We start from the raw sequence: 25,666 nt of genomic DNA on the forward strand, positions 1-25,666 counted from the left end.
GAAATTCTAAAAATTACTAAATCCAAAACACGGCTTATTTATAAAAATTAAAATTTATTGCCAACGCGCAAATCTTATCAAATTGCTGAACATTTATTTTCTCTTATTATTATATATATATATATGTATGTAGTATAAAATGAAATATTACCTTATATATAAGTTAGTGTGTAATATTCTAATTAAGCAACAAGCAACTAAATTTCAAATTGCTACAAGCAATTTTTTCTCTTGAATCTTATTTGGCACTATAGCCGTTCTGTCGGTTTTGGGCCGCAACCAATTCTTCATTTGTAGTTGCATAATTATGTATTTATAATTGTATGTATGTACAGTGCATTTGCTTGTTAGCGAATGTGTTTTGCAAAGAAAAATGAGTAGTTATATAGTCATTTATTTGTAAATTCAAAAAAAAAATCAAAATCGTTTTCACAGGCAGTTAACGGTAAGCTGACCGAACGAAACGTAAATTATTAGAATTAGTTTCGCTAGAAAAAAAAGTAAATTAAAGCACTCTGCACAAATTTACTAAAAAAAAAGTGAATGAGAATGAAAAACATAGTCAAACGTGTGCAGTTTGAGAAATAAGTTTCGAGTAGCAACAACTGCAAGTAGTAGTCATAATTAGAGTGATGACTGTATGTAGGAAAAAAATTGATGCTACAAAAATTTGCAGTTAGAAAGTGGTATGTACCTACGAGCATGCGCAAATATGTATTGATATAGTGAACGGTTCTTGAGACAACTTAAAAATATATATATTTTTACAGCACAAATCGCACTTTAATGTCAAAATGTAAAAGATTAAATTGAGTAAAAAAAAATTACTAAATTTGAATTTCAGCCTAGTATTAGCTTTGCTTTTTTTTATTTTAAAGTAGTATTTTTTATGTTTTTGATTTGCCTAAAAAAACTCAGATTGGGGTATTCGCTTACAATGCAAAAAGATTCGTAAGCTTCGAAATTTCCACTGAACTCTCTAAACATGTATTGAGTATTGGGCTGGGAGTAAGGCGACGAAGACGAATACCACGACGACGAATATGAATACCAAACCCAAGGAGAATACGAGTACGAAGGCGAATAAGACGACGCGGACGAATACGATATGAATTACGAAGACGAAAGAAAAGACAAAGACGGATACGAAACGAAGATAAATATGAAAACGTACATACATATACGAAGGCGAACACAAAGACAAATACGACGACGTATACGAAAACGATCACGGCAACCAAAACCAATAGAAATACGAAGGTGAATAAAATGACGACGACAAATACCACGACGGAAACGCATGCGAAGAGGACGAAGGCAAATTTCGTTTTCTGTACGAAACGAACTAAAAATTAATCAAGAGAAATTTGACATGCATAGTGTGGTCCAGGCGCACTGCTGTATTTTTTTTGTTTGCCCGTTAACTTATGCCTAATCGCATTTGACTAATTCCGTTTAACTAAAAAAATTAGAAAACTCACAACTAGAAAGTTTTTCGAGAAGTTATGACAGTTCAGTAAAAAATTGCGAGGTTTTTTTGAAGCTTTTTTGTCATCGCGAGAATACCCCTATTCGGTTTTATCTACGTCACATCAAAATTTCTTAAGTAAAGTTGTAAAATATTCGACGCATTATTAGCTATTCTATCTACATTTTTTTTCCGTAGTTCTATAGTAAACCGCTACGTTCTTTTCACCACACTTCTAAAATTATTCAGCACATCTAATGCTGAAGCTTACGGCGCATTGAAATGATTAATAAAAAGGTTTTTATCAAATCAAAAATGGAAAAAAATTAGGTTACTTTCGGCCCAGCAAAAAACTTCCCAGAAAAAAAATTTTTTATAAATAAATTTGTTTTTAAGCAACTTCAGTTCGCACAAAAAACAAAATCGCCAAAACATCAAAAGTTAACTAAGAAAAAATCAAATCTTTTACAACATAATTTAAAGTAATTAAAATAACAAAAATAATTGTGGAATAGCGGGGCCATATAATTAGTTTAGACGGATCTATATATACATACATACATAGATTTAAAAACATATGTATGTATGAATAAATATTGTATGTATCTATATTGTACATACCCTTACGTATTAATTAAAATAATTGAATAAAAACATACATACATATATTACGCCAAAATAAAATCTAGAACACTTAAATATTGTTAAATAAAAACAAGAAACTTGAACAGAGAAAGCATATACCAAGAATGTGTATTATCGTATGTACTTTATAATAATAAATATATACTTATATACAAACATATGAACATATATGTATGTATTTAGGTACATGCATGAAAAAATATAAATATACAAAATCGAAGTAAAAAATTGAATAAGTACGTATATTTGTAATTAATAGAGAAGACAAACTTTATCTTAAAACAAAAACAATCGATAAGAAATAGTATATCTATAAAAAATAATGAAAAATGTACAAAATCTTCATATGCAAAATTAAGAGAATCTTCAATAAAAAGCAATTTACACAAAAAAAAATATTCGCTGCCATTTGTTTAAAGTGTGTAAGAAAGTAACATTCAGCCTCATTGCGTAAGTCGTAAATTGAGCTAACTTGTACGACTCGACAACATCGGCATTGTCTACTGTCGTGCTAAAATAAATAAACGACGAAAATCGTCGAAAACTATGCAGTGAAGTTTTTTGGTTTTAATTCACTAGTCGAGTCGAAATTTTAGGCAATGCCGTGGAATTTTCGTTACGATTCGACTCTCGAAAAACGACGTGCATTCAACACGACTCTCGCATTGATGCTGATTATCTTGGCTGCACTCATCCAGCACGGGAAAATAATAAAGGGCGGTCTACTCTTTATTTCGATTCAAACCTCAATGCTATAATAATACTTTTCACGGCGAAAAACTCAGCTGTCGTCCCAACATCACCTTGTTAAATACACCTGGAAGTGGAGTATACTCGCAAGAACTCTCACTCAGCCTCAGTTTTCGTTTGTCATAGCTCTGTGGCGTCTTTCTGTCTGAACGAACAGCTACGAACAAGGCTGCAAGATGACTGATCGATTCTCCTGGTAACTATCTTTTCTGATATTCAGACAGTTATTAAAGCACTTATTTGTGACAAATCTACATCGAAGTTCACCGTGGAATGTATCCTAGCAGTGCTCTGAATGACTTGACAAGGAGTTACGCCACTCATGTGGTATGGGTGCCAGGACATTGAGACCTACCGGTCAACTGTGTTGCTGATAAACTAGCAAGAAAAGGTTCCTTATTGTCTCTGCCATCAGTACCGCTGGTACTGCAAACTATGGCTGGAAAATAACTTTATCGAACGGGCAAAGACAAGATGATCTGCGGGGACCACGCGTGCAAGATATCAAGACAAATCTGACCGAAGTTGGATTAGCGTAAATCTCGACACGTAATTGGTGTTCACACCGGGCACTGGCTGATGGGAACCCACGCAATTTGCGCCAATCATCACAGAATAAACTTTCTTCAAATAGCGTACAAGGTTCTGTCGACTATACTGTGTGAAAGATGAAGTCCGTTACGAACCAACTATTTGGATCTTATCAGTGTGGCTTCAGACCTAGTAAGTCCATCATTGAACCGATTTTCAAAACACATTCTGGAGAATATACTTCATATGTAAATGGACACATCGATTTTAAATCCGCTTTTGATAGCACGAAGAGAAACAACCAGCAGGGCTCGAATCGCCACATACGATATCGTACTACTCGTCACGTAAAAACACATTTTTCGGATTATGACATACGTGAACGTACTCTTTGTCCTATTCAACTTGTACTGCCTGACGTATCACGTAATTTTCTTTCGTATCGTTTTCGATCCGTGAACGGATGTTACGATTCGAGCCCTGAACGACGCCTTCTCTAAATTTGGGATCCCCAAAAAACTAATACGGTGACTAATGCAGTGACGTTGAGCAGAAACTTCAGCTCCTTCCAAATTGGGAAGGACCTCTTCGCGCCGTTTAATACCAAACGAGGTTTTATACAAGGCAAATCACTCGCGTCCGACTGATGCTGAAAAGCGTAATAAGATGGCCCAATCAGGTCGCAGCGGCACGATATATGTACATATATAACAAAATAACGATGCAGCAAATTTCTCTTTTCATTCTGAACATTTTGGCGGCCGCTGTAGTGTAGTGGTTAGAAGTGTGCACTACCATTCCGCAGGGCCTGGAATCGAGCCCGATTTCTGACCAACACCAAAAATAAAGAACAAACAAATTTTTTCTAATAGCGGTCCCCCCTCGGCATTGAGTCCCTCAGTGTATTGAGAAATCCTTACAAAGTTTAAAACTTCAATGAAAACTTTTTGAATCTTTCAAAATTTCTTACAAAATTTTCAACTTTTGTTATAAAATGAGTTAATTTTTCATAAAAACAAAAAATTTACTTGAAAAAAAAAATGTTTAAAAACATTTGTCTTGTGAACAGTTGTTCGAGTCACTGTTTAATGAAAAGATGAATTTTTATCAAAACAAGCAATACAGGTACTTTAAGGTTGCCTAGTGTGGCATCACTCCCTTCATATTCCACTTCCAAATTTTCTGCCGCTTTAACATAGCCCTCATCTTGTGCCTACGAAAGCAGTAACCAATAAAATAAATCAACGGATTTTCCGTCATCAGGCAGTAATTAACATCCAAGTTTATAACAAATCGCAAAAATCGTTCGCTTGGAAGCGCGTAGGAGTAGCAGGGAACTAACTCACTTAGCAGCTCTAACTCACTATAGAAAATATGCAGGATTTGGCCCAAACAAAAGAAACAAACTTGTTTTTGTTTAGCTTTCTTTTTTTCGTGTTTTATTTTTTTTATTTTTCATACTTGTACATCGTTATATTTAATTTTATACATCATAATATTTATTTCTTTATCTTTAGTAAAATTTTTATTCATACTTGTATGTTATTCTTTCTTTTTTCATTTACTAAATCACATAATAATACCGTACTCACGCCGTCTTCACTGCACTTGACCGAGTTCAAATTTCGATTATAACATTTAAATATAAATATTTCTGTGCTATAATATATAGAAATTTGATAGGTTACATACATATATTTTTCAACATTCGATTCTGATTGATTTAATTGTTTTGATTTTTTTTTATTCCTTTACGTTAGCCGGTAAATAAGTATCATCTAGCGTTGATTTTTTCCATGCACATACATATACATTTAAATATCAACAATAAACACACATTTTAAAGCGTTTCAATTGTTAATAGACAAATATACAGTAATTAACATTATAATAGATTTGTGATTTTATTTAAATTTTTGTTATATCCTATTAATTTTAAAACAATTATGTATGACTAACAATTAGCATTATGAATTTGTCGCTATCTTTTTTTGTGTTTTTGTCCAAATTTTAATATATTTTGTTTACAAAATGTTACATAATTTCGCTGCCTAAAAAATATTTGCTACAAAAATGCCAAAAATTGGTTAAACAAAATTTCTTAAAAATATTTGGAAAATTGCAACAGCGTTTACCTATAACTAAGCGTTTTCTATTTAAATACAACTACAAGATTTTAACGATTTAGTTTTCCACACAATTGATGGTATATTGGTGTGTATATTGGTATAAGAGTTAACTGCTTGTTTTTTTATGCTTATAAAATAAATATGTTATATGGTAAAATGTTTAATAATAGTATTATAGCAAAAGTTGTTTTGTGTAAAAATAGATTTTCTTGCAAATTTAAAAACAAATTTAAAATAAAATAGGAAATCACCAAAAGCGCTACGCACGTATGCATTTGCCAAGTGCCACGCAACGTACATATTTCTAAGCGAAAGCGTGCAAATGTGTGTAAGTATGTATGCTATAGTGAGTCGGTTAATTATGTATGATATGCGCCAGTTGTTGTGGTTGTTTTTGTTAGTTGGTGGGGTACCATTGATCGAAATCGAAATTCGCCAAATTTTCATGCAATATCTTAGAAATATTTTCTGCTAACTACAGTTATGATTAGTGTTTTTTGTTTGGCCTATTGCAAATTACAGCATCCATCTTTCACGTTTGACCTGTACTCCGTGCCTCTTTCCCGCCACTCGCTCTATACTAACGGCGCTACTACTCGCTGCGCTGCTGCTGCTGATAGCGCTTTCTATTCATCCAGTAGTGGCTCCTGATCGCTCGAGTAAATGCCGTTATCCTGATTCGCCGCACGTCTGTAAATATGCGCATACATTAATGCCTACCGGCATTGAATTTGATTAACAAAAATTCTATTTATATGTACTTGTTTGCGTTTGCATTTTCATTTCATTAGAATTTCACATACATTGCGCTAGCATATTGGACACGTTGTGCTGGCGTCATATTCAGGTTACCTTTCACCTTCTTGTCGTAGCCCCAAATTACACAGGTTGAAATTAAAGCAACTAAAGGAGAGAAAATATTCGACAGAAATTAGTAAAATAGGGCCCTCAATTCATATTTTATAAAAGTTTAAAAATGTATGCATGTAAAGTATGCGCGATACTTACTAGTAAGCCAGCCCATAAAGAATAGCTCAACCCATATGTAGTTGCCATCGCTGCGATCGACAATCATGCCAGCTACAATGGTGATTACAGCCAATCCAAGATTTTGCACAGATTGGCAGCTGAAAAAGTGCATAGACAAATAGTAAATAGAAGTAAATTTGTAAACTAATGGCTCGATTACGGATGACAACCGAACTTCAGTTGCGTGACAGTAGCTGAAATCCTATTACATACGCCAATGGCAACTGGTATCTCAATATTCAACTCTATAGCACTTAACTATAGCTGCTATTCATAATATACATTTTCATTTCAGTAGCGTTGCCTATCAGCAACACAACTCAGATTGTGTTGCTATACATAATCGAACCATAAAACACATTAATTTTGTTCACTTCACTCACAAGCCATAGGCGGTGCCCAGTTGGTACTCAGGAATGATCAAAGCAACTAAAGGCCATAAGCTAGCGGCCAACATGGAATATGACAAGCCCATAACTACCATACCAATGTATGGATTTAGCAAAGTAAATGCGAGTAGTGCATGTGCGCAAATTGTGGAGAATGTAGCGCAAAATACCCAGCTAACATTGCGTCCAGTCTTGTCTATAACAAAGCCGAAAAGTGGCGAAGCAATAGCCGAAATTAAATACACAATGGAATTGACATTGTTGGCTTGATCCGGTTGAAAGTTGAACCGATGCATGAAGAAAGTTCTAAAATTAAAAACAAGCAGTGCAAGTTACAATGAAAAGAAAGACTCCAAACTATTTTAAAGAGTATCAACTCACTTTCCCAAAGCAATAAATGGAAATATGGCCACATAATAAGCCACACAAATAATGGAAACCATCCAAAAGCTGACCTTAAAAGTTGTGACATCGCTCAGTTTGGCAATCTCGCCAGAAGGATTAGTGTTGCGCTGTAAAATGCGTTCCGCACGTTTATCCATCCAGCCTAGAAAGCATGTAAAACACCAAAATATAGATTATAGAAATAGAAATCTTACTTTATCCACTCAACCACTCAATCACTTACCCAAAATCAAAGCGCACAATAGCGACAACACACATGTGCCCGCTGCTAGCAGCAACACCACACCGATTGCTCTATGGCCCTCATAAAATTTCGTAACATAATCATATATCGGCTGCATTACCCAAAAGTTGACAGTGCTGCCAAAACGTGCCACCGACAATTGTAAACCAAACACCATATTCAATTCCTTGCCCTTAAACCAGAGGACAGCGTAATTATTTTGCGCCACCGCCAATGACTCAGCGCCGATGCCGAATATGAAACGACCCATAATCATAACCCAGAATGCACCCAAAAGTCCACCAGAAGCGAATATCAACTGACCAATTAGTAAAATGAAGAGGTAAATGATTGTACCCAGACGTATGCCGAAAACGCGATCGATTAAGAAGCCGCCAATGAAGCAGAGCACAACATTTGGCCATGAATAAATGGAATAGATCAGTGTAAACTCCGTGGTGGTAAGATTTAGTTCCTTCTTGAAGACCTCTTGCAGAGCGCCGGGATTGTCGTAGCAAAAATAGGAACCTGAAAGAGAGAAGCATAATGATTAGCAAATTGGTTCAACTATTAAATAGAGCCTAACAATATGCAATGCTTAACACTTTAAGAGCCTCGCTAAATCGCTAAGTCGGCAAGTACATAAATCGTGGTCATCAAGCTCATCTAACGGTAAGCTCGACCCAAAGGGAGAGAGGGAGTTGAGAAAGTGGTTAGTGTTGTGAAGGGAACCTATATTTTTGGTATGTCAGCGTCGAGTTTGCATAAGTATGAGTACAGTCAGCTATAGTATCCAGACCTTAATTATTTCAGAGTTACGCGGGTTTTTCGCATCCGCCAAAGCTCTTCGTCTGCGATGTGTGGTAGTTAAAGTCAAAATACGATATGCACAGGGTAAAGAGTCTGTGAAGAAGGGTAATAGACTTCCTGTGTACATTCCCACGACAGCCGGTTCTACGTACCGGAATGACTAGGGTTTTACCCGACCAAGGGCTGTTGTTTCGGCAATCTAACCCCGTTTAGGTCGGCGAAATCCATTAAACGTTGTTCGTAATGGGGCTACATCTGCTCCGTACCCTTCTGCTCAGGGCTGGCATAGAGTCCAACCCAGGGCCAGAAATTTACACCAGCTGCGTATGCCAGAGACGACTGCATAAAAACTCCACCTCGGTCAGGTGCAATGCCTGTGACGGGTGGAGTCACCTCCGTAACTGCTTAGGCCTCCGTACGCACCGGCAATGGACTACGTCGTTCGTGGCCCCATGCTGTGCGAATCGGACCGCAACCACGGCAAACCACCACACGCCCGTGCAGCACACAACCAACACACCCACACACCGCCGCCAGCAGCTCCTAGTCCCTCCGACAATCTGCTCGGTTTGTCAGTCCAGAATATACCGTAACGTGACATCAGTCAAGTGCAACTCCTGTCTTGGCTGATGCCACTTTAGGGCATGCTCAGGACTTCGCAACACGCGTGATTGGACGAGTGACTATGTGGGGCCCTGCTGTGCTGCCCAGTCGCATACCTCCCCCGCGACGCCGCCAACCGCCACCACAAGGCAGCACCCCCTTTTGCAGCACATACAGCAGGGAGCCGGCAGGCAACACAACTCCTTAACTCCACATATTACAATTGGTCTCCCAACTACAATTTAACTGTAACGGACTCCAGAGCAAGATCGAGGAGATAACTGTCTACATGGGAAGGCATGGAATATTAATAGCTGCGGTCCAAGAGACGAAGTTGCACGGCAATTCAACCCTGTTGAATTGCGCCGGATACAACGTGCACCGTCGAGATCGCGAGCGAGACAATGGTGGTGGAGGTTTAGCGTTCATCACGCACCACACCGTGCAGTATCGTCTTATTGAAGCAGACATCGACCGCAGGGATACCATCCTAGAATGTCAGGGTATTGCTATCCGATCAGGCGATGTTGAGCTCGAAATATTTAACGTATACATACCCCCAGTCACCAGTGCCCGGCAGGATATCACCCTGAAATAGGTGCGCTACTCAGAGGTGAAAACCGTATGGTAGCTGGCGACTTTAACGCGCACCACGATCTTTGGCACTCAGACCTGTCAAATGATCGTAGGGGAATACATCTGGCTGAGCAGATAGACGATTCGACATTCTGCACAATGAACGACGACGCACCCACCAGGATTATGGGCAGCCGCTGCAGCTTGCCAGATCTAACAATTGTCAGCGCTGGTCTGATAAACAGCGTATCACGGCGACCTATGCTGACCCTAGCATCAGACCATCTGCCCATAGTCATCTCGATTGATAAACCTGCCGACTTTGCATCCGCGGATCACCGGATCACCGGACCTATGTCAACTTTTCCAAAGCTGACTGGAAAGGCTTCGCGCATGTTACTGAAAGCGCCTTCACTGCACTACCCATACCGACCGACGTTCACGTAGGTGAACGTAAATTCCGCAGGGCTATCACTGCTGCTGCAGCTCGCTTCATCCCAGCAGGATGTATTAAGGATCCACGTCCGAACTTTCCTGCTGAAGTGGCTGTCCTAGCCGATGAGCGTGACAACCTTCGTCAGGCCGATCCCGGAAATCCCCGTATCAGGGATCTCAATTCGGAGATTCGGCAACTTGTGAACGTACATTCGCGGAAGAAATGGGAAGAGCATTTGAAGACCTGCAACTTCGCCTCTGGTGTGAGCAAGCTTTGGTCAACCGTGAGGTCGTTGTCCAACCCGACGAAGCGAGACGACAGAGTCGAAATAGACTTTGGTGACCATGCTTCGTCGGACCCGGAGCGGTGCGCGAACTATTTTAGCCGGAAGTTCATTCTGCATCCTCCGGTGGATAAAGCCAAACGTCGAGTGACCAGAAGGCAGGGTTCCACGGGATCGACACAGCGTAGACTATGATGCTCATTTGCCAGTACAACTTCTTTAACCGGAAAGAGAAATCCCCTCTTAAGCACCTGCTGCAGCAGTGAACACTTTGTGGAACTGATCCTCGCCAGCTAGCACGCGTGGTGGAGGCTTTGTCGTTCATTATGCGGAATGATGAGTGGTCTCTGCCAATAGAAGCCAAAGATCGGTTGATATCTGCTTCAATAGGACGATATTGCATAGTGTGATGTCGAATGAATGGCGGCTCTTACTCAGCCATTGTCTCGCTCGTGACCTTTAAGCTGCCTTTGCATGAGGCGATTTTCCAGGCGATTCATCAACATTGCGCTGGAAAAATCGCTCGTGTAAATAGTGATTCAAAAATCGCTTGCCTCAAAGTAGAGAGCAATTCAACTTTTGCATGCGATTATCGCCTGTCAAAAAATTGCCTCATGTAAAGGCAGCTTTACGGAGCACATTGCAGGCCGCGCAAGGTTTCCTTACTGTGCGACTTCGTTTCTTGGATTGCAGCTATCAATATACCGTGCCGATCCATTAAAATGGTTGGTCCTCGATCTTGCTTTAGAGTCCGTTGCAGTTCAGTTGTCCTTAGGAGGCTGGTCGCGATTCAGGGTAGGGGCTGCTATTAAGCTTGTTGCCTTGCTGTGGCAGTTTGAGGCGTCATGGGTGACGATTGGGGGTGCAGAGCTCAACCCCCGGGAACGAAGTACTCACTCGTCCATTCACGGGTGGTGCGCAAACCAGAACATACTTTAAAGTCACACCAGCCAAGACAGGGGGTCATGTTACGATTTATTCTGGACTGACAGAACTGCCGTTTAGTCCCCACACGGTAGTTGGAGAGGGATCAAGGTTGGGGAGCTGGCCGCGGAATTGGAATAATGTTGATCAGGTTAGCTCCGTGGAACCGTGAAGGCTGATTGGGTTTTTGGAGTCACCGGCGCATTGCTCAGAATGCGGATCACCTTGGAGAATATAGTTGCCGTTTGGATTGAGCAAAATAGGTCCATAAACCGGGTGGTCCACTCCTTGTGTAAGTTAAGACCTGAACAGGTATTTAGGTGAATCCATCCGTTGCAAATATTGCACCTTACCGAAGTGGAGTTCGGGTGGAGTTTTCTCTGGCATATACCGCAGTTAAAGGTTTCTGGTACGGGGTTTGATTCGAAGTCAGCCCTTGGTCGGGAAAAGTTCGAGTCGTTCCGACGTGATTAATTTCTTGTGATTTTCGCTGTTTTTCGATGTACGCACAGACGTGTGGGGTGCCCATACCACAATATGTTATTTTATAAAATTTTTGCCGATGATAGGCACATACACTGCCAGAAAAAGTATTGGCGCATAGAATTTTTAACAAAGTTTCAATTTTTTTTAATTTATTCCGCAAATTTTTTATAAAAATATTGCTTATACTATCTACAAAAAAAAAACATTAAAACAAAATTTCTAAACTTTGTGGAAAAAATATGGTGTTGTCGTTTCTACCAAAAAATATCGCCTTTTGATTGCCACTTTCGCTTTTCGAGTTCATAAAATGCCACACTCTGTAAGGCAAAATATACAAATTCTCAGCCCTTTGAAGCTTTGTCAGAGGAGATCGTTGCCCTGAAAATCAGGTAGCTGCTTAAAACGACAATATTATGAAATGCGTTAGCTGGAGGCATGAGTGTAACATCAAACACATTTTGCACCGTGGAACATTTTTTGGAAGAAACTAAATCACCATTAGGACAATTCAATATATGGGCATACGAGTTTCCACTTTTCTAATACGCTTTTTTAGAAAAGTTTTGAAAACGCGGTTTTGTTCAAACTTACACTTCATTATACTACAAAACAAAAAAGTTCGAGATGTACCCCTGAGTCTAAAGAATTTTTGCAAGGCAATTTCGATTTTTTTTTTTGCCGAACATAGAGTCTGCCTTGTTACATTTTTCGATGACATTTGCTCTCGGCAATACAATTTTTTTTTTTCAAATTACTGGAATAATCGCGATCTTCCTAACCAAAAGTTTAATGAGTTTCGGCGCGTTTCATTTTACAGTTACTAGAGTTAAACGTTCGGTGATAAGAATTGAGATCTGTGGGTAAGTACTAGAACGGGGTGCTTGAGGTCAATCAATTTTGGAAAAAAAAAACGTTTTTACGTTTCTCCTCAAGCCAAGAAAATCGATATACTATACTTTAAGAACCGCTGGAAATGCCGAAGATATGACGAAAAATGTAAAAAGACGATAACAACGTTCGGCCAACAAAAAATGTAAATTGCCTTGCAAAAATACTTTGAATTCGAAGGTGTACGGCAAACTTTTTTTCTGGTACGATCTAATGTACATATCGTAGCTTTGCTGCAAGGGTACCATAATCCATAAAATCAAAAACTCGAGAAAAACGGCTTTAAAGTTTATAGATTACAAACGCTCCCATGGTAAGAATAAAGACCCATTTTCTGCTAATTAGCTATCGTTACAGCTTTGAAATTTTTAAATAACATATCCATAATAAAAACATAAAAATTTCATAGTTATATAGATTACCAGTAGTCTTGGGACGTATCGATTACTTTTGAGGATCGAGTTCATTGGTATCGATACTTTCAAGGATCGGGTATTTTTCAGTACTTTCTTTAAATATGCAGTTTGGTAACATTTTAATACTTAGTGTAGAAATCTAACAAACTGCCAGTATTTTATTATGTAGTGGTAAGCAAGTGCGCGCTTCCACTCCGCAGCACCTGGGTTCAAACCCTGGTCAAAGCAACATCGCAAAAAAAAATATAGGAAAAAGGTTTTTTCTTAACAGCGGTCGTCCCTCGGCAGGCAATGGCAAACCTTCGGGTGTATTTCTGCCATGAAAAACAGCTTCTCATAAAAATACAATCGCCGTTCGGAGTCGGCGTGAAACTGTAGGTCCCTCCGCTTTGTGTGACAACATCAAGGCGCACGCCACAAGTCGGAGGAGAAGCTCGGCCAAACACTAACATATGTGTAAGCGCCAATGTATTATTATTATTAATACATACATATATGAATCCCAAATTACGTCAAATGAATGGCTAACTGTACTGGGTACAAGTATTGTACTTGAAAATTATTGAAACTGCAAATTGAGTACAATCATTTCTAAATACCGTTAAATGTAAATAAAACTCAGTACTTTTTAGGTCAATTCGACACTTAATACTGAGCACTTTGAATCGATCCTGAGTACATGTATCAAAGCGATTATTGGAACAAAGTATTTTTGAGTACTGAGTACTTTCGAGTTCTTTTAAGTTCTGAGTACTTTCGAGGTCTTCTAAGTTCTGAGTACATTCGAGTTTCTTTTTTGAGTACTGAGTACTTTCGAGTTCTGTTGTGAGTACTGAGTTCTTTGGTGTACTCAGTATCGATACTTTTAAAAATCGGGTGCTGTCGATCCTTTTGAGAATCGAGTTCTGAGTATTTTTGGTATCGATACTGCCCGACACCAATTACCAATATCTCACTAGAACAAAATATGTGTTGGTTTTTACTATGGTAGTGTATGTAAAGTCAAAACTTTAAAGCCATTTTTCTCGTGTTTCAATTTTTTTAGTGATGACAGTATTAACCCTCTAGTAGGCCAATTTTTTTATGAGTTGAAAAATTCAGGAATGGGTGATTTTAGCACGAGAAATCCAAAACTGATGTCCATTTCGATCTGTGACAGTAACTTTTTCCTACAGGGGGAGAAAAACCAAGACCGTCTGGAGACGTGCTCGCCGATATACTTACACATATTTTCAGCTTTCTCTTACACAATGTTGACCTACGAACCGGCAATGCCGTCTGCAGACGGTCAAAAATGCAAAACTGGGGTTTTATATGTCGGCAAGCCGGTCTGTAGACGGTCTGTGTTCGAAAGCAATTTTCTCCATTTCGAATGGTGACATAATTATAAAACTTTTAACAACGAAATCCACCCAATTTTTTTATATCAAAAAATTTTTCAAAAGAAAAAATTTCTTTAATTACGAAATTACTAAATAGCAAGAAATAACTAATTTTAACCGTGTTTTCAAAGTCTGTAATTCAACTGGGGATTAAAATAAAACAGATTGACATAACGGATTAAAATTTACTTCGCCGTAAGGGTACGATTTTTGTCTAAAGATCGTGCCTTACGAATATAGAAAAAAATTATTATAGGTGAACTAAAAAGGTGTTTAGTTAACGACCGTCTGGAGGCGGTTCTGCCTACTAGAGGGTTAAAGTAAATGAGCGAAGTGTTCATAAAAATTTAAAAGTTTTTAACCAGATTTTTGAAATTTTTTTTTGAGTATTCAGATTTGTAGCCCATTAAATTTGAGTATAACAAAGTACAACTTTGAAGTAGCTAGCACTTATCGTTGATTTTTGCCAATTTTTTGTTGGCGCATTTTGTTCCAATTTTTGTTTGTATGGGTAAAATGAGCAACACCACAAAAAAATTACAAAAATCAACGGTAAGTTCCACTAAAATTTAATGGGTTACAAAACTGCATACCGGGGTGTTCGATTATTCGCCTTTTTTCCAAAACCGGTTTCCGAGTTATTCGAAAAATTGCATTTTGAAAAAAACCGGTTCCCGATTTTGAAATTAAGAAAAAACCGAATAAAACCGGTTTTATATTACATAATTTTCATACGGTGAAAATGATTATGCTGGTATGAAGCCCTGATCAAAAATAAAAATAAAACTATTGACAGAAAACATAGCCTTTAAATATAAAAGAGCAAAGCAAAATAAGTAAATGCCTATTTCCACTCAGGAGGTCCATGATTAAATTTATGATCCCTGCAACACTTAAAACGTTTTTCCCAACAGCGGTCGGCCCTCGCTAGACAATCGCAAACCTCTGGATGTACTTTTTATGAAATGAAAAACCCGATTTGTTCGTTAAAAAAATTCGGTTTATTCGATATTCGAAAAATCAAGATTAAAAAAAAACGCCTATAGATATAAAAAATAAACGGTTGAAACCGATTTGGAAAAAACCAAGTCAATCACCCTACTGCATACTCAGAATGTTTTCTAAGAAATCTAATTAAAAAGCTCAAATTTTTGATGAAACTTTGACGAATTTTGCTAATTTAGACTTACATGGTTTTTTTTAGATAACGAGCTATCTAAGAATATAAAAAAAATTATAAACATTAAATAAACGAAAGGGTAATAGCCAAAGAGTGGTAAAATGTATCTTTCGCATTTATATATTCGGAACTGTATGTAGGTCGGTCCCATTCTACGGCTCTCACAACTTTACGAACATAGGGAGTACACATACATATGTATACATTTTTTTAATTTTTTTCAAGTTAAGACGTTAACTTTTTATTTTATTAACGCTTTTAAAACACTCTGTGCAGTAAAAGACAGCGATGTTCTTATCTATTTATCGCTTTTCTTTGTAAAAAAAAAAATATTAAAAATTATCCGCCCCATTTACATTGAATGGTAAATGTAAAGATGCATAGCTATCAACAGTAATAACCAAAGGCGTAACAACCTAAAGGTCGAGTTGAAAAACCTATATTTATGTGTTTGTATGTATTTGTGCATCTTTTTATGTACATATGTGCGAAAGTCAAGAAAAATTATCTGTAAGTACGTACGAATTTCTTATCAGCGACTGGCGAAAAATATTCAATTAGTCGCAAGCAAAACGCGTAAAGTATGACTTAAATTAAACAGATTAAAGGGTAGCTAGACCTCGCATTTGAACTTTTAATCATATGTAGACGTGCAAAATGTATTTCTAAATTAAATTAAATCAAAATTCGAATCACTTTACTCACCAAATCCAAGCAGACACATAAAAATCAAGGCAATGAATCGATGTACGCCACTTGTGGGATTGCAGCACATCGATGAACCACAGCTGCTGGGCTGCAAATCCAGTTCGTTGTCCTGTGGACTGCGTCGTGCCACTGAGGCTGGCGACGGTGGGCGTGCTTCTTCATTGTCCACTATGGGCAATACATCATTACTCGTATCGGGCATGTTTCGGCAAAATTATACGCAAATCTTGGGTACACTAAGTTCGTTGTTTAAGCCGATTTTCAACTACACAGATTTCAAACTAAATTTGATTTGCGCGTATTTATTTCGCACAGCTATTGTAAATGGCGTAATGGTTGCAAGTGTCACGCTAACCTAACTCCAACTAATCAGCAATTCCAAGATTTAATTGTGTTGTGCGCTGGCTGTAAGCGCTTATCTCGGACTGGCGGCAGTGTTGGCGTGTGGATGCGACAATCAACAGTCGGCGGCTGAATGCGTCTGAGCGCAATTGTGTACTTCCTAGACGGTTGGTTGTTTTGTTGTCGCTTCTTTCTGGTGCTTGTATTGATTTGTTACTTGTTGTTGTTGTCGGTTTTATGCTTGTACATGCAGTGATTATTATTATTATTTTAATATTGACTACTTATATTAACTTTTGTTGTCTGCGTTTATTTAGAGCATGTTGAGGGGCGTTATTGTTTTGTAATTTAACATTACACGAACAAAAAGCAAATATTTATCAAAATTGTTCGAAGAAAGATATTTCACTTCTATGAAAGCGACAAATCTATGGAAATGTTTCCCACTTAACGCATACAAGGCTTGACCGCTGTGCAGACTTTAAACCGCAGTTGAAGTTGAAGTTTTATTGCACTCGCACAAATTGTGTATACAAATGTGTTTTCGTTTTACAATATTTATTCCACTACTAATCGGCACAGTCGTACGTATGTACGCTTATCGGACTTAGACCCGCTATATTTCCTTTCGATAATACAATTCAGAGCGTGCTCGATGATCAACTCAAAGCGTGCGCATACACTCGAGCATACATACATACAAACAAAACAAAGGCAACGACGACTTGTTATTTGGCTGAGTGCACAACTTTGTGACTTTGTGGGGATGTGTAGTCAGTCCGTCCTCGTTTCAAACTGCAAGTAAAAGAAATACACAATCTTTATTAATTAGGTATAAAATTTTATTAGAAAACAAAATCCAACTAAATAGTGCATTACAAGGCTAATAAATAAGCTGATCAGGGCATAATCATGAAGGCATTGTTTATTAATCAGCAAATGCATGAAAATATTGTACAAATGTATGTATGTATGTATGTGTAATTATGTAAGCCAGCACCTAAAAACAAAATTATTCAGCACTGATTCGGCGGGTCATGATTCATTTTCAACTTCAGTGTTTAGTTATCTATTTTCCTTAACATTTTTATTTTTACATATCTACATACATATATCTGTACATGCTACGAGTATATGAACATGGCATCAGTGCTGACCGTATGCATCAGCTTACTGGGGCATGTGTTTTATAAGCGTGTGTCTAATTTCTGGCTGACGTAGGCGAATTGTTCAACAATTCGCACACCGTCTTCAAAAGAGACACAACTCAAAATTTGGCATTTTTCAGATTATGCCCTAAAAATATACGCAGAGCTTTTATTTACCTTTCAACAAAAGGTGGAGCAAATTTTTGTTATAATTTGTTAAAAAAAAAAAAAACCTAATGTAAAAAGTCGCCCTTGCCCATAAGATTATCATGTGCTAAGAAATAGTTTTTCGCATTTTCTGACAAACGTATTATTTTGAGTTGTGACTCTTTTGAAGACGGTGTGCGAATTGTACTTTCACGCATGCATGTATGTAAATGCATACAAAATATGTCTACTTATGTTACTTAATATACATATGCTTATAGCAAATGAAATGTATGTACATACATATCGTCGCCTGGGTAAAAGATTGTCGTAAGCGCCATTTTGACGATTTTTAGTTCTAGATGCAGTTATATATTTTGAAATAAGGATTGTTGTTATCAGTTTTTAGATAATTTAGTAAACATTTAGTTGGTGATGCAGTCATATTAAACTAATCAATATCTTAGAAATGGTGTTCTCCATTTTTGTATATCTATTTTAGTTTCCGAGATATTGAGTAAAAAGTGTCGTTAATTTAGTAGAAATTTTGATCTCAAATGGCACTTACGACAAAATTTTACTAAATAAAATCCTTCCTAAACTCAAAACTAATTAAAAATAAACATTAAAAATTAAATAATAATTTTCAGAGACTTTGAAGAAAATCTATCTTCGCATTTTTGAGAAATTGTATTCCAAACTTCAATCGCGATTTTCCCCAACTTACCGAAATTAACATACGACAATCTTTTACCCAGGCGACGATATGTATATCCACTAGACCGTTCCATCTTACAAATAAACAAAATAATGTTCGCCTTACACCCCTGATACTGAAATATTTTTGCAAGGCAATTTCGAAAAAAAAATGTTGTTGTGTAGAACCTAGCGGTCGCCTTTTTACATTTTTCGGTGACACCTACATATGTATGTATGCACATTCGGCAAAAAAAAAGTTGTAAATAGTTCTACAAGCATAATCAAAAAATTATCTTAGCACAAGTTGAGTGATTTTTGGAGAGATTTAATTTACTGACATTAGGGTGGTACGTTAGGGTGAGAAGCACTTAAGTAGATCTGATGGGTAAGTACTAGAGTGGAGTACTTGAGGTCAATGAACTTTGAAAAAGAAATTTCTCCTCGAGACATAACTATCGATATTAGGGCTGTGCGATTAATTGATTACTCAAAATTTTAATTAATCATAAATTAAATAACTCAATTATTCGATTAATTGGAAATTATGATTACTCAAAAGTTCAGTTACTCGAGTAATCAAGATTTTTGATGAACCAAAAAAAAAAAATATTTGAGTAATTTGCTTTATGATTAATCAACATTTCGAGTAAAATGAGTAATCAACATTTCAACTCTTTACATATGTATAAAGTAGTTAAAGTTCCTTGATACTTTGAAAACAACGTTTCTGTTTTCAAAAATTAAAACGAAAAATTTTTTTCATATACAGAATGTAAAAAAGAAAATAAACATTTTCCAAAGCAAACTCTTTTAACGAGCAAAAGTTTTTTTTTGAGTAATCATATTTCAAGTAACTCGATTAATCATCGTTTTGAGTAATCAAAATCTTGATTACTCGAGTAATTGATTAACCGAATAATTGATTAACCAACTTGCTCGAGTAATCGAATAATCGCACAGCCCTAATCGATATATTTTACTTTAAGGTCCAACTGTAAACGCCGAAGATATGACAAAAAATTAAAAAAATGACGACAAATTACATGATTCAATTATTAAAGGTTTTGTAAGTAGCTTTTTTCTAAAATTTGGCACTCCCACCCACAGGGATGGTTTATGGAAGCAGGAGAAAAAGGGGAAGAATTCAATCACACTTCCTAAAATGGGAGCTAAATTCCATAAAAAGGTGTGGATCATTGTGAATGGTCATATTTTAAAACATAACCGAATTTGATTTAATTATTTAATTTAAACAAGCTTATTTACATCGAATATAACCCCCGATTGTTATTAAAAATAAATTTTTCTATGTATATACCATACTTGCGTACGTCAGATGGCGCATAACTCGAGAATGGATGGTCCACTTTCAGCTTTTTTTTTGTTGTGTTTCTTTGCCAGATGATGGATATGAAGAAGCTATTTGTTTGCGGAAAATATGCAATATTTATTAAACAAAAAAAAAACGGCAAATAAAAAAATTTGGAGCTTACGTTTCCTTCGCGGTTCAATTGTTTCGAATATGGTAATTCGAATTCTTTGATGTCGCACTTTTAATGGGGAGATTATACAACCGTCAGAATATTAACCATTCGCCGGGTTGCACGAAAAACAATTTGAATGACTTTTAGTCAAAATATAAAAAAATGTTTGTTTTGGTTTATCGGCCTTTAAATTGTAAACTGATGTAATTTTTAATTGATAAGCTCGAGGCCCAGAGAAAACATAAAACACAGGTTTTAGTTCAATAATTTTCAACGTCGATATTTCGACCTCAATCTGAGGTCATCTTCAGGAACTCTTCGTTGTGCCCGGTCGACCGGTTTGTTTCTTAGTGCCTAAATAGAAGTTTTGACTACTCGCGACTTTATTTTGGTCCCTAATTTTGCAGTTATAGCAGTTTTCTTTTAAATTTCCAACTTTTTTATTATCCAAAAAAAAATACCATTAAAAATACACAGCGGCCATGGGAAATACACCAAAATGTTCACCACAGGCCAGAGAATCCAAATTCCATGTAAAATTCCATATTAAAATGTACGAAAATGTGCGACGTGGCCTCAGGGTAACATCTGGGTGTCACATGAAAACGTGCGACGTGGCAGCCAACGTGTTAAGTGTGCAATTACATATGCACATCGCGCCATTGACTAAACCGAGCTGTCGTGTGACGATTGGGCCTATGGATGCGGTTTGGCAATGTTATATTGCGTCAAAGTCTCATTCGGAGACACCAGGACTGTGTTGTGGAGGACAATACCTAAATACCTTCGTTGGCTCATTTAACAAAACCATTGCACGCTTTACTCTACAGCGCCTTGGCAGAATCAAGAGGTCTCCATGAATATCGACATACACATTTCGACATTTAAGGGAATTTCGTCTCTTTAGCCTACATAGAATTTCTGTAGTCCAACGATTCTCACCCATTTTGTCTTGTTGGCGCCAGCGAATGAAGAACAAACATTTCTTCAAATTTAAAAAGTAAAAATTTCACTACTAACAATTTAAAAATGTTCTTAAAACTTGCAAAGAAATTTGGAAAAGAAATATTACTGTTTTTGTTTTTAGGAGTAGGGTGGGAGTGTCATTGATAAAATTAGAGCGAGAGAAAGTTTTTCTTACAAAACCTTTCATTATTGAATCATGGACAAATTACAAAAAAAAATTAAAAAAAAAAAATACAATTTCAAAATGGTCTTGCAAAAATACTTTATACTCAGGAGTGTCCGGCGAACTAGTTTCCTGGTACGGTCTATCGTCCATTGAGTTTATTACAAATATTTTGTAAAAAACAAAGATGAGTTTCTTGCGTGGGAATAGGGCCGTAAATCACTCTCCAAACTGATAAATAAACTTCCTTAAATCGTTTTCAAATACACATAATAGGAGATCCGTCAAGGGCACGACCTTCATCCATCTGTTTAGGGGATGAAATCCACTTTGTATGAAATTTAACGTGTTAGGAAATAACGCGAGTGGGTTGGCTAAAAAATCTTGGCCAGGTTATTTTTAATTAAACATACAAAAATTAATTTTCTTTCAATTTTTAGTACCAAAATTGTCATCATGACCAATGTCATCTACTAGTAAAGCACAAAATGAACGCCTCCGACGACGCATCAAGCTGTCAGTAGCAAAATAATGTGCCGCCGAAGTTATTTCCAAGCACCGAACTACTCCGAGCGACTGCTTTACATTCTACGTAACTTACTTTGTCAAGCGGTTCAGAAGTATGTCTGATACCAAATGTGCATTCTTCAGCGAAGTAGTAAGAACCGCCGGGTGAAGAGCTATACCTTGCCAGCAACTTACACTTCACCCGGCGGTCCTTACCATTTTCCGAGTGGGTATGTACATATGTACAAACAAACCCAGCCAGCAAAATCATCGTAAACAAGCTCGTAAATGGATATTTTCTCGAAGAAAAACCGGATAAAAAGTCGTTCATGATAGCCGTTTACGATTCGTTTTCGAATACTTTTTCGCTTGAAATTCTGGAGTGCCTACGGATCGAAAATGCATTCATATCCGAATACTATATGTACGGTGACCATATTTATGAGAGCCGAATCCGGGACAAAAAATAGTTTTGCAAATTTGTTCCACAACAGTTTACAGATCTTAAAGCCTTCTTCAATGATCCTAGATGTATTAGCCCTTAATAACTAGTAGTAACATAACGAATTTTTAGGATAATTTTCTCGAGATTTTTACCTCGTAAAATTTGTTAAAAAAAAATCGTTCAATTTTAGTATAATAAAGTGCAATTTTAAGCTGCTAAGGCTTATCAATAATTTTTGGCGTTTTTTTTTTTGTTAACGGTGTTGCGCATTTTTTTCATACAAAGTATGTTCGACCATTTAGCAAATGAGCAGCACTTTCCACTCGCACTTCATAATACCCAATTTTAATGAGTTACAAAACCAAATTTTTTTCTAAAGATTCTAATTAAAAATTTTAAAATTTTGTTGAAACCTTGCAGAACTAATTTTTATAGTTTTTTGCACAAAGTTGGAAATTTGGTATTATATGGTTTTTGTTAGGAAAAGAGCTTTACTTTCATAAAATAAATAATAAACATTAAACAAACTAAGGAAAATAGCCAAAACTTACTAAAATGTCGAGTCCTAATTGCTATTTCAGTCACTGTATGTATTCCTCGATTCGAATCACAGGCATTCAGATTAGAAAATAATAACTGTTTATGGAAAAAACGAGTATCATATATACTCCAACATCATTTAAAACTCGTGCATAGGCATGCCATTTTAATGAGCTGTTAAGGCGTCGAAACGCCGAATACGGGACAAATACAGGACATTAAAAGAAATACAGAACATTTGGCGTCCCGTGTAAAATAAATAAATTACCAGGACAATGGGTAAAAAAAGACGACTGTCCCGTATAATACAGGGCAGATGGTCACCGTAACTATATGTTATAAAATATTGTAGTTCAAGAAAAATTTCCAACAAAATTAAAGCTTTTCCTTGTACTGACAAGTTACTACAAGCCTCTTTCTATTACATTTTTTTTTTTTTCTTTACGAGCCTTTCTCCAACTTTTTTCCGATCGAGAATCCTTTGTAAAACATAATTAGTCTGTTCCTTTAAACTTCGGACTAAAACCTGTGGAACTGTCAAACTACAATTTTACTCTCTCAAGTGAGAGTAAATGAAGAACAGATGCAGAAGTGCACGGGAACGCAAAAAGCACTATTTCCTGTAAAAACGTCAGTCGGTTTGTTTACATGTCATTTGTACAACACTGATTTTGCTGAAATATCACTAAATAATTATTAAAATCTATACATATTCAAACATTTCGTTGTTTACTTCCATTTTTTACAAATATAAGGTTCTTTGCTTTCACCGCTTTTTGTTTTTGCTTGCACATGCAAATCAGCTGATTGTTTGACAATAGGTGCGTTCGTTTAAAATCTCCAGCAGAAACCAACCAAATGCCAAATTCCGGCGAAATGTCATCTGTTCGCTCACAAGAGAGAAATATCCAAAATAGTACGCGAACAGAAAATTTGCAGAAACTTGCAAGTTAGACGAACAGCTGATATAATTTTTGTTTACATTCAAAAGTGTAAAATTTAAAACGTACGAAAAGTTATCACAAAGTGTTATACTGACACAGGTTATTGATTAAACAAATAACTACTTATTTCTTGCAAGTTTAATTAGTCGCATTTTGTAATTTTTAACTTCCACACCATCAAATTCAATTTTGTGATTTGCGTAAATGCCAACCAGCTGTTTTTGATCAGCTGTTTTCCTGTTGGCAAATTGCTGTTGGCAAAAATTTTTCCAGCAGAAACCAGCAGCTTCCCCTCATTATGAAATGTCACTTTGCTCTCTCAATTTCCCCTACTTTGCAAGTTTTTTGCGTACGCGAACGCAAAAACTTTTAAGTTTTGGTTAAACATGAACAATTAACAGCTACGCGAACGAACCTACTTTCTCATGAACTTACAGGAAAAAAAATCTCCGGACTAAATCCTGTAACTTCTGACTAGGAACAGTTGCTCAGTTACTCTCTAAAAAGTGTTCCCACTTACAGGTTTTATGTCAATAGGAACGACTTCCTGTAAGTTCTGACTAAATCCTGTAAACCGGACTGCTATTGGAACAGACTAAATATGTTCGTAAAATGTACGTTTCCTTGCTGGCTGGGTACATGTATGTATTTTTGCGCTCCTTTTACAATTAGTCTGTTCCTTTGAACTTCGGACTAAAACCTGTGGTACTGTCAAACTACAATTTTACGCTCTCAAATGAGAGTAAAAGGAGAACAGATGCAGAAGTGCATAGGAACGCAAAAAGCACTATTTCCTGTAAAAACGTCAGACGGTTTGTTTACATGTCATTGGTAATACACCGATTTGGCTGAAATATCACTAAATAATTTTTAAAATTTATACATATTCAAATATTTCGTTATTTACTTCCATTTTTTAACAAATATAAGCTTCTTTGCTTTCACTGCTTTCTGTTTTTGTTTGCACATGTAAATCAGCTGATCGTTTGACACTTTTCATGAACTTACCGGAAAAAAATCTCCGGACTAAATCCTGTAACTTCTGACTAGGAACAGTTGCTCATTTACTCTCTCAAATGTGTTCCCACTTACAGGTTTTGTGTCAATAGGAACGACTTCCTGTAAGTTCTGACTAAATCCTGTAAACCGGACTGCTATTGGAACAGACTAAATACGAACAAACTTGTTTGTATAAAAAAACTATAACCGAAATGAGTTTGAATGATTCGTTGCTGAGTGTTTTGTATGCTAAGTAGAATATTCAAATCTACTCTACTCTATTTGGCTAGAAGTTTGAATGAATTCATGCAGCCCTTTGGCTTGTACTTCATTTAAAAAAAAAATAGTTCCATAAAATTGATACACAACAGTGGCAGCTAAAATAAGTGACAACACATTTTTTTTTCATCCTTTGGTTCTTGATTTATAATAAATTATCTCATTTCTACTTAATTTAATGACAGATTTAACAAGGCGAAATAACTTGATTTCAGCATGATTTGCTTATAAATTATGAATGAGCCGTAAATTACGATAATGTGAACATTCTTTTATGAATTTCCGTTTCGTGTCTTTCAAATTATAAAAACGAACCTTCTTAAAGCTCATGTATCCTCATACTAATGTAGTGTGTGTAGAGACTTTGTTTTAAATTGATTTATTTACCAATTGCTGGTTTGTGTACTTGCATTAAACGGAATACAAAACTTCATCACACTTTATATTTAGTTACACACTGATTAGAAAAGTATCTTTTCGTTGCAGATTTGTTTATTATAAACACACAGAGTAAACACTAAAGCAGTGGCTTTCGTCCGTCTGGCTTGTGCCAGGCTTGGCATTATCACACAAATCCCATATTCCATGAGAGCGACGTGTTGGAAACAAAGTCGAATTGATAAATTTGTTTGAAAAAACTGGAATGCTATTTAATGCGTTAGTTGCAGGCCTTAAAGTTCGCTGCGACGTGAAAATCACGAAAAACTAGAACCTTTCTTTGTCTAAAATGGCCCTTTTATAC

At 36.6% G+C, this 25,666-nt stretch overlaps 1 protein-coding gene across 3 annotated transcripts; it reads right to left on the minus strand.

Moving 5' to 3' along the window:
• Positions 1-5,190: 5,190 nt before the first annotated feature.
• On the minus strand, positions 5,191-16,489 carry LOC118740861 (major facilitator superfamily domain-containing protein 1-like). Of its 3 annotated transcripts, none has more exons than XM_036472597.1 (7): positions 16,259-16,489; positions 7,570-8,097; positions 7,323-7,488; positions 6,936-7,247; positions 6,532-6,650; positions 6,327-6,426; positions 5,191-6,213 (listed from the first exon to the last, which is right to left on the minus strand). In XM_036472597.1, the coding sequence occupies exons 1-7, from the start codon at positions 16,461-16,463 to the stop codon at positions 6,150-6,152; spliced, it is 1,494 nt and encodes a 497-aa protein (XP_036328490.1). In that variant the 5' UTR covers positions 16,464-16,489; the 3' UTR covers positions 5,191-6,149. The 3 variants fall into 3 exon arrangements, with proteins under 3 accessions (XP_036328490.1, XP_036328491.1, XP_036328492.1); XM_036472598.1 differs by having other exon boundaries at positions 6,285-6,426; XM_036472599.1 differs by lacking the exon at positions 5,191-6,213 and adding an exon at positions 6,218-6,239.
• Between the last annotated feature and the right edge of the window lie 9,177 nt (positions 16,490-25,666).

Source organism: Rhagoletis pomonella, unplaced genomic scaffold (genome assembly GCF_013731165.1).
Source record: "Rhagoletis pomonella isolate Grant_MI unplaced genomic scaffold, Rhpom_1.0 Rhpom_scaffold_00006, whole genome shotgun sequence".
NCBI classification, from domain to species: domain Eukaryota; kingdom Metazoa; phylum Arthropoda; class Insecta; order Diptera; family Tephritidae; genus Rhagoletis; species Rhagoletis pomonella.

What these genes read in the sequence shown, in the direction of transcription:
- LOC118740861 (XM_036472597.1), bottom strand. Translation starts at nt 16,463, where the DNA reads ATGCCCGATACGAGTAATGATGTATTGCCCATAGTGGACAATGAAGAA. An exon ending in TATGTGTCTGCTTGGATTTG is followed by an intron (nt 8,098 to 16,258) that starts GTGAGTAAAGTG and finishes TCTCTCTTTCAG; the next exon opens with GTTCCTATTTTTGCTACGAC. An exon ending in CTGGGCACCGCCTATGGCTT is followed by an intron (nt 6,651 to 6,935) that starts GTGAGTGAAGTG and finishes GCACTTTTTCAG; the next exon opens with CTGCCAATCTGTGCAAAATC.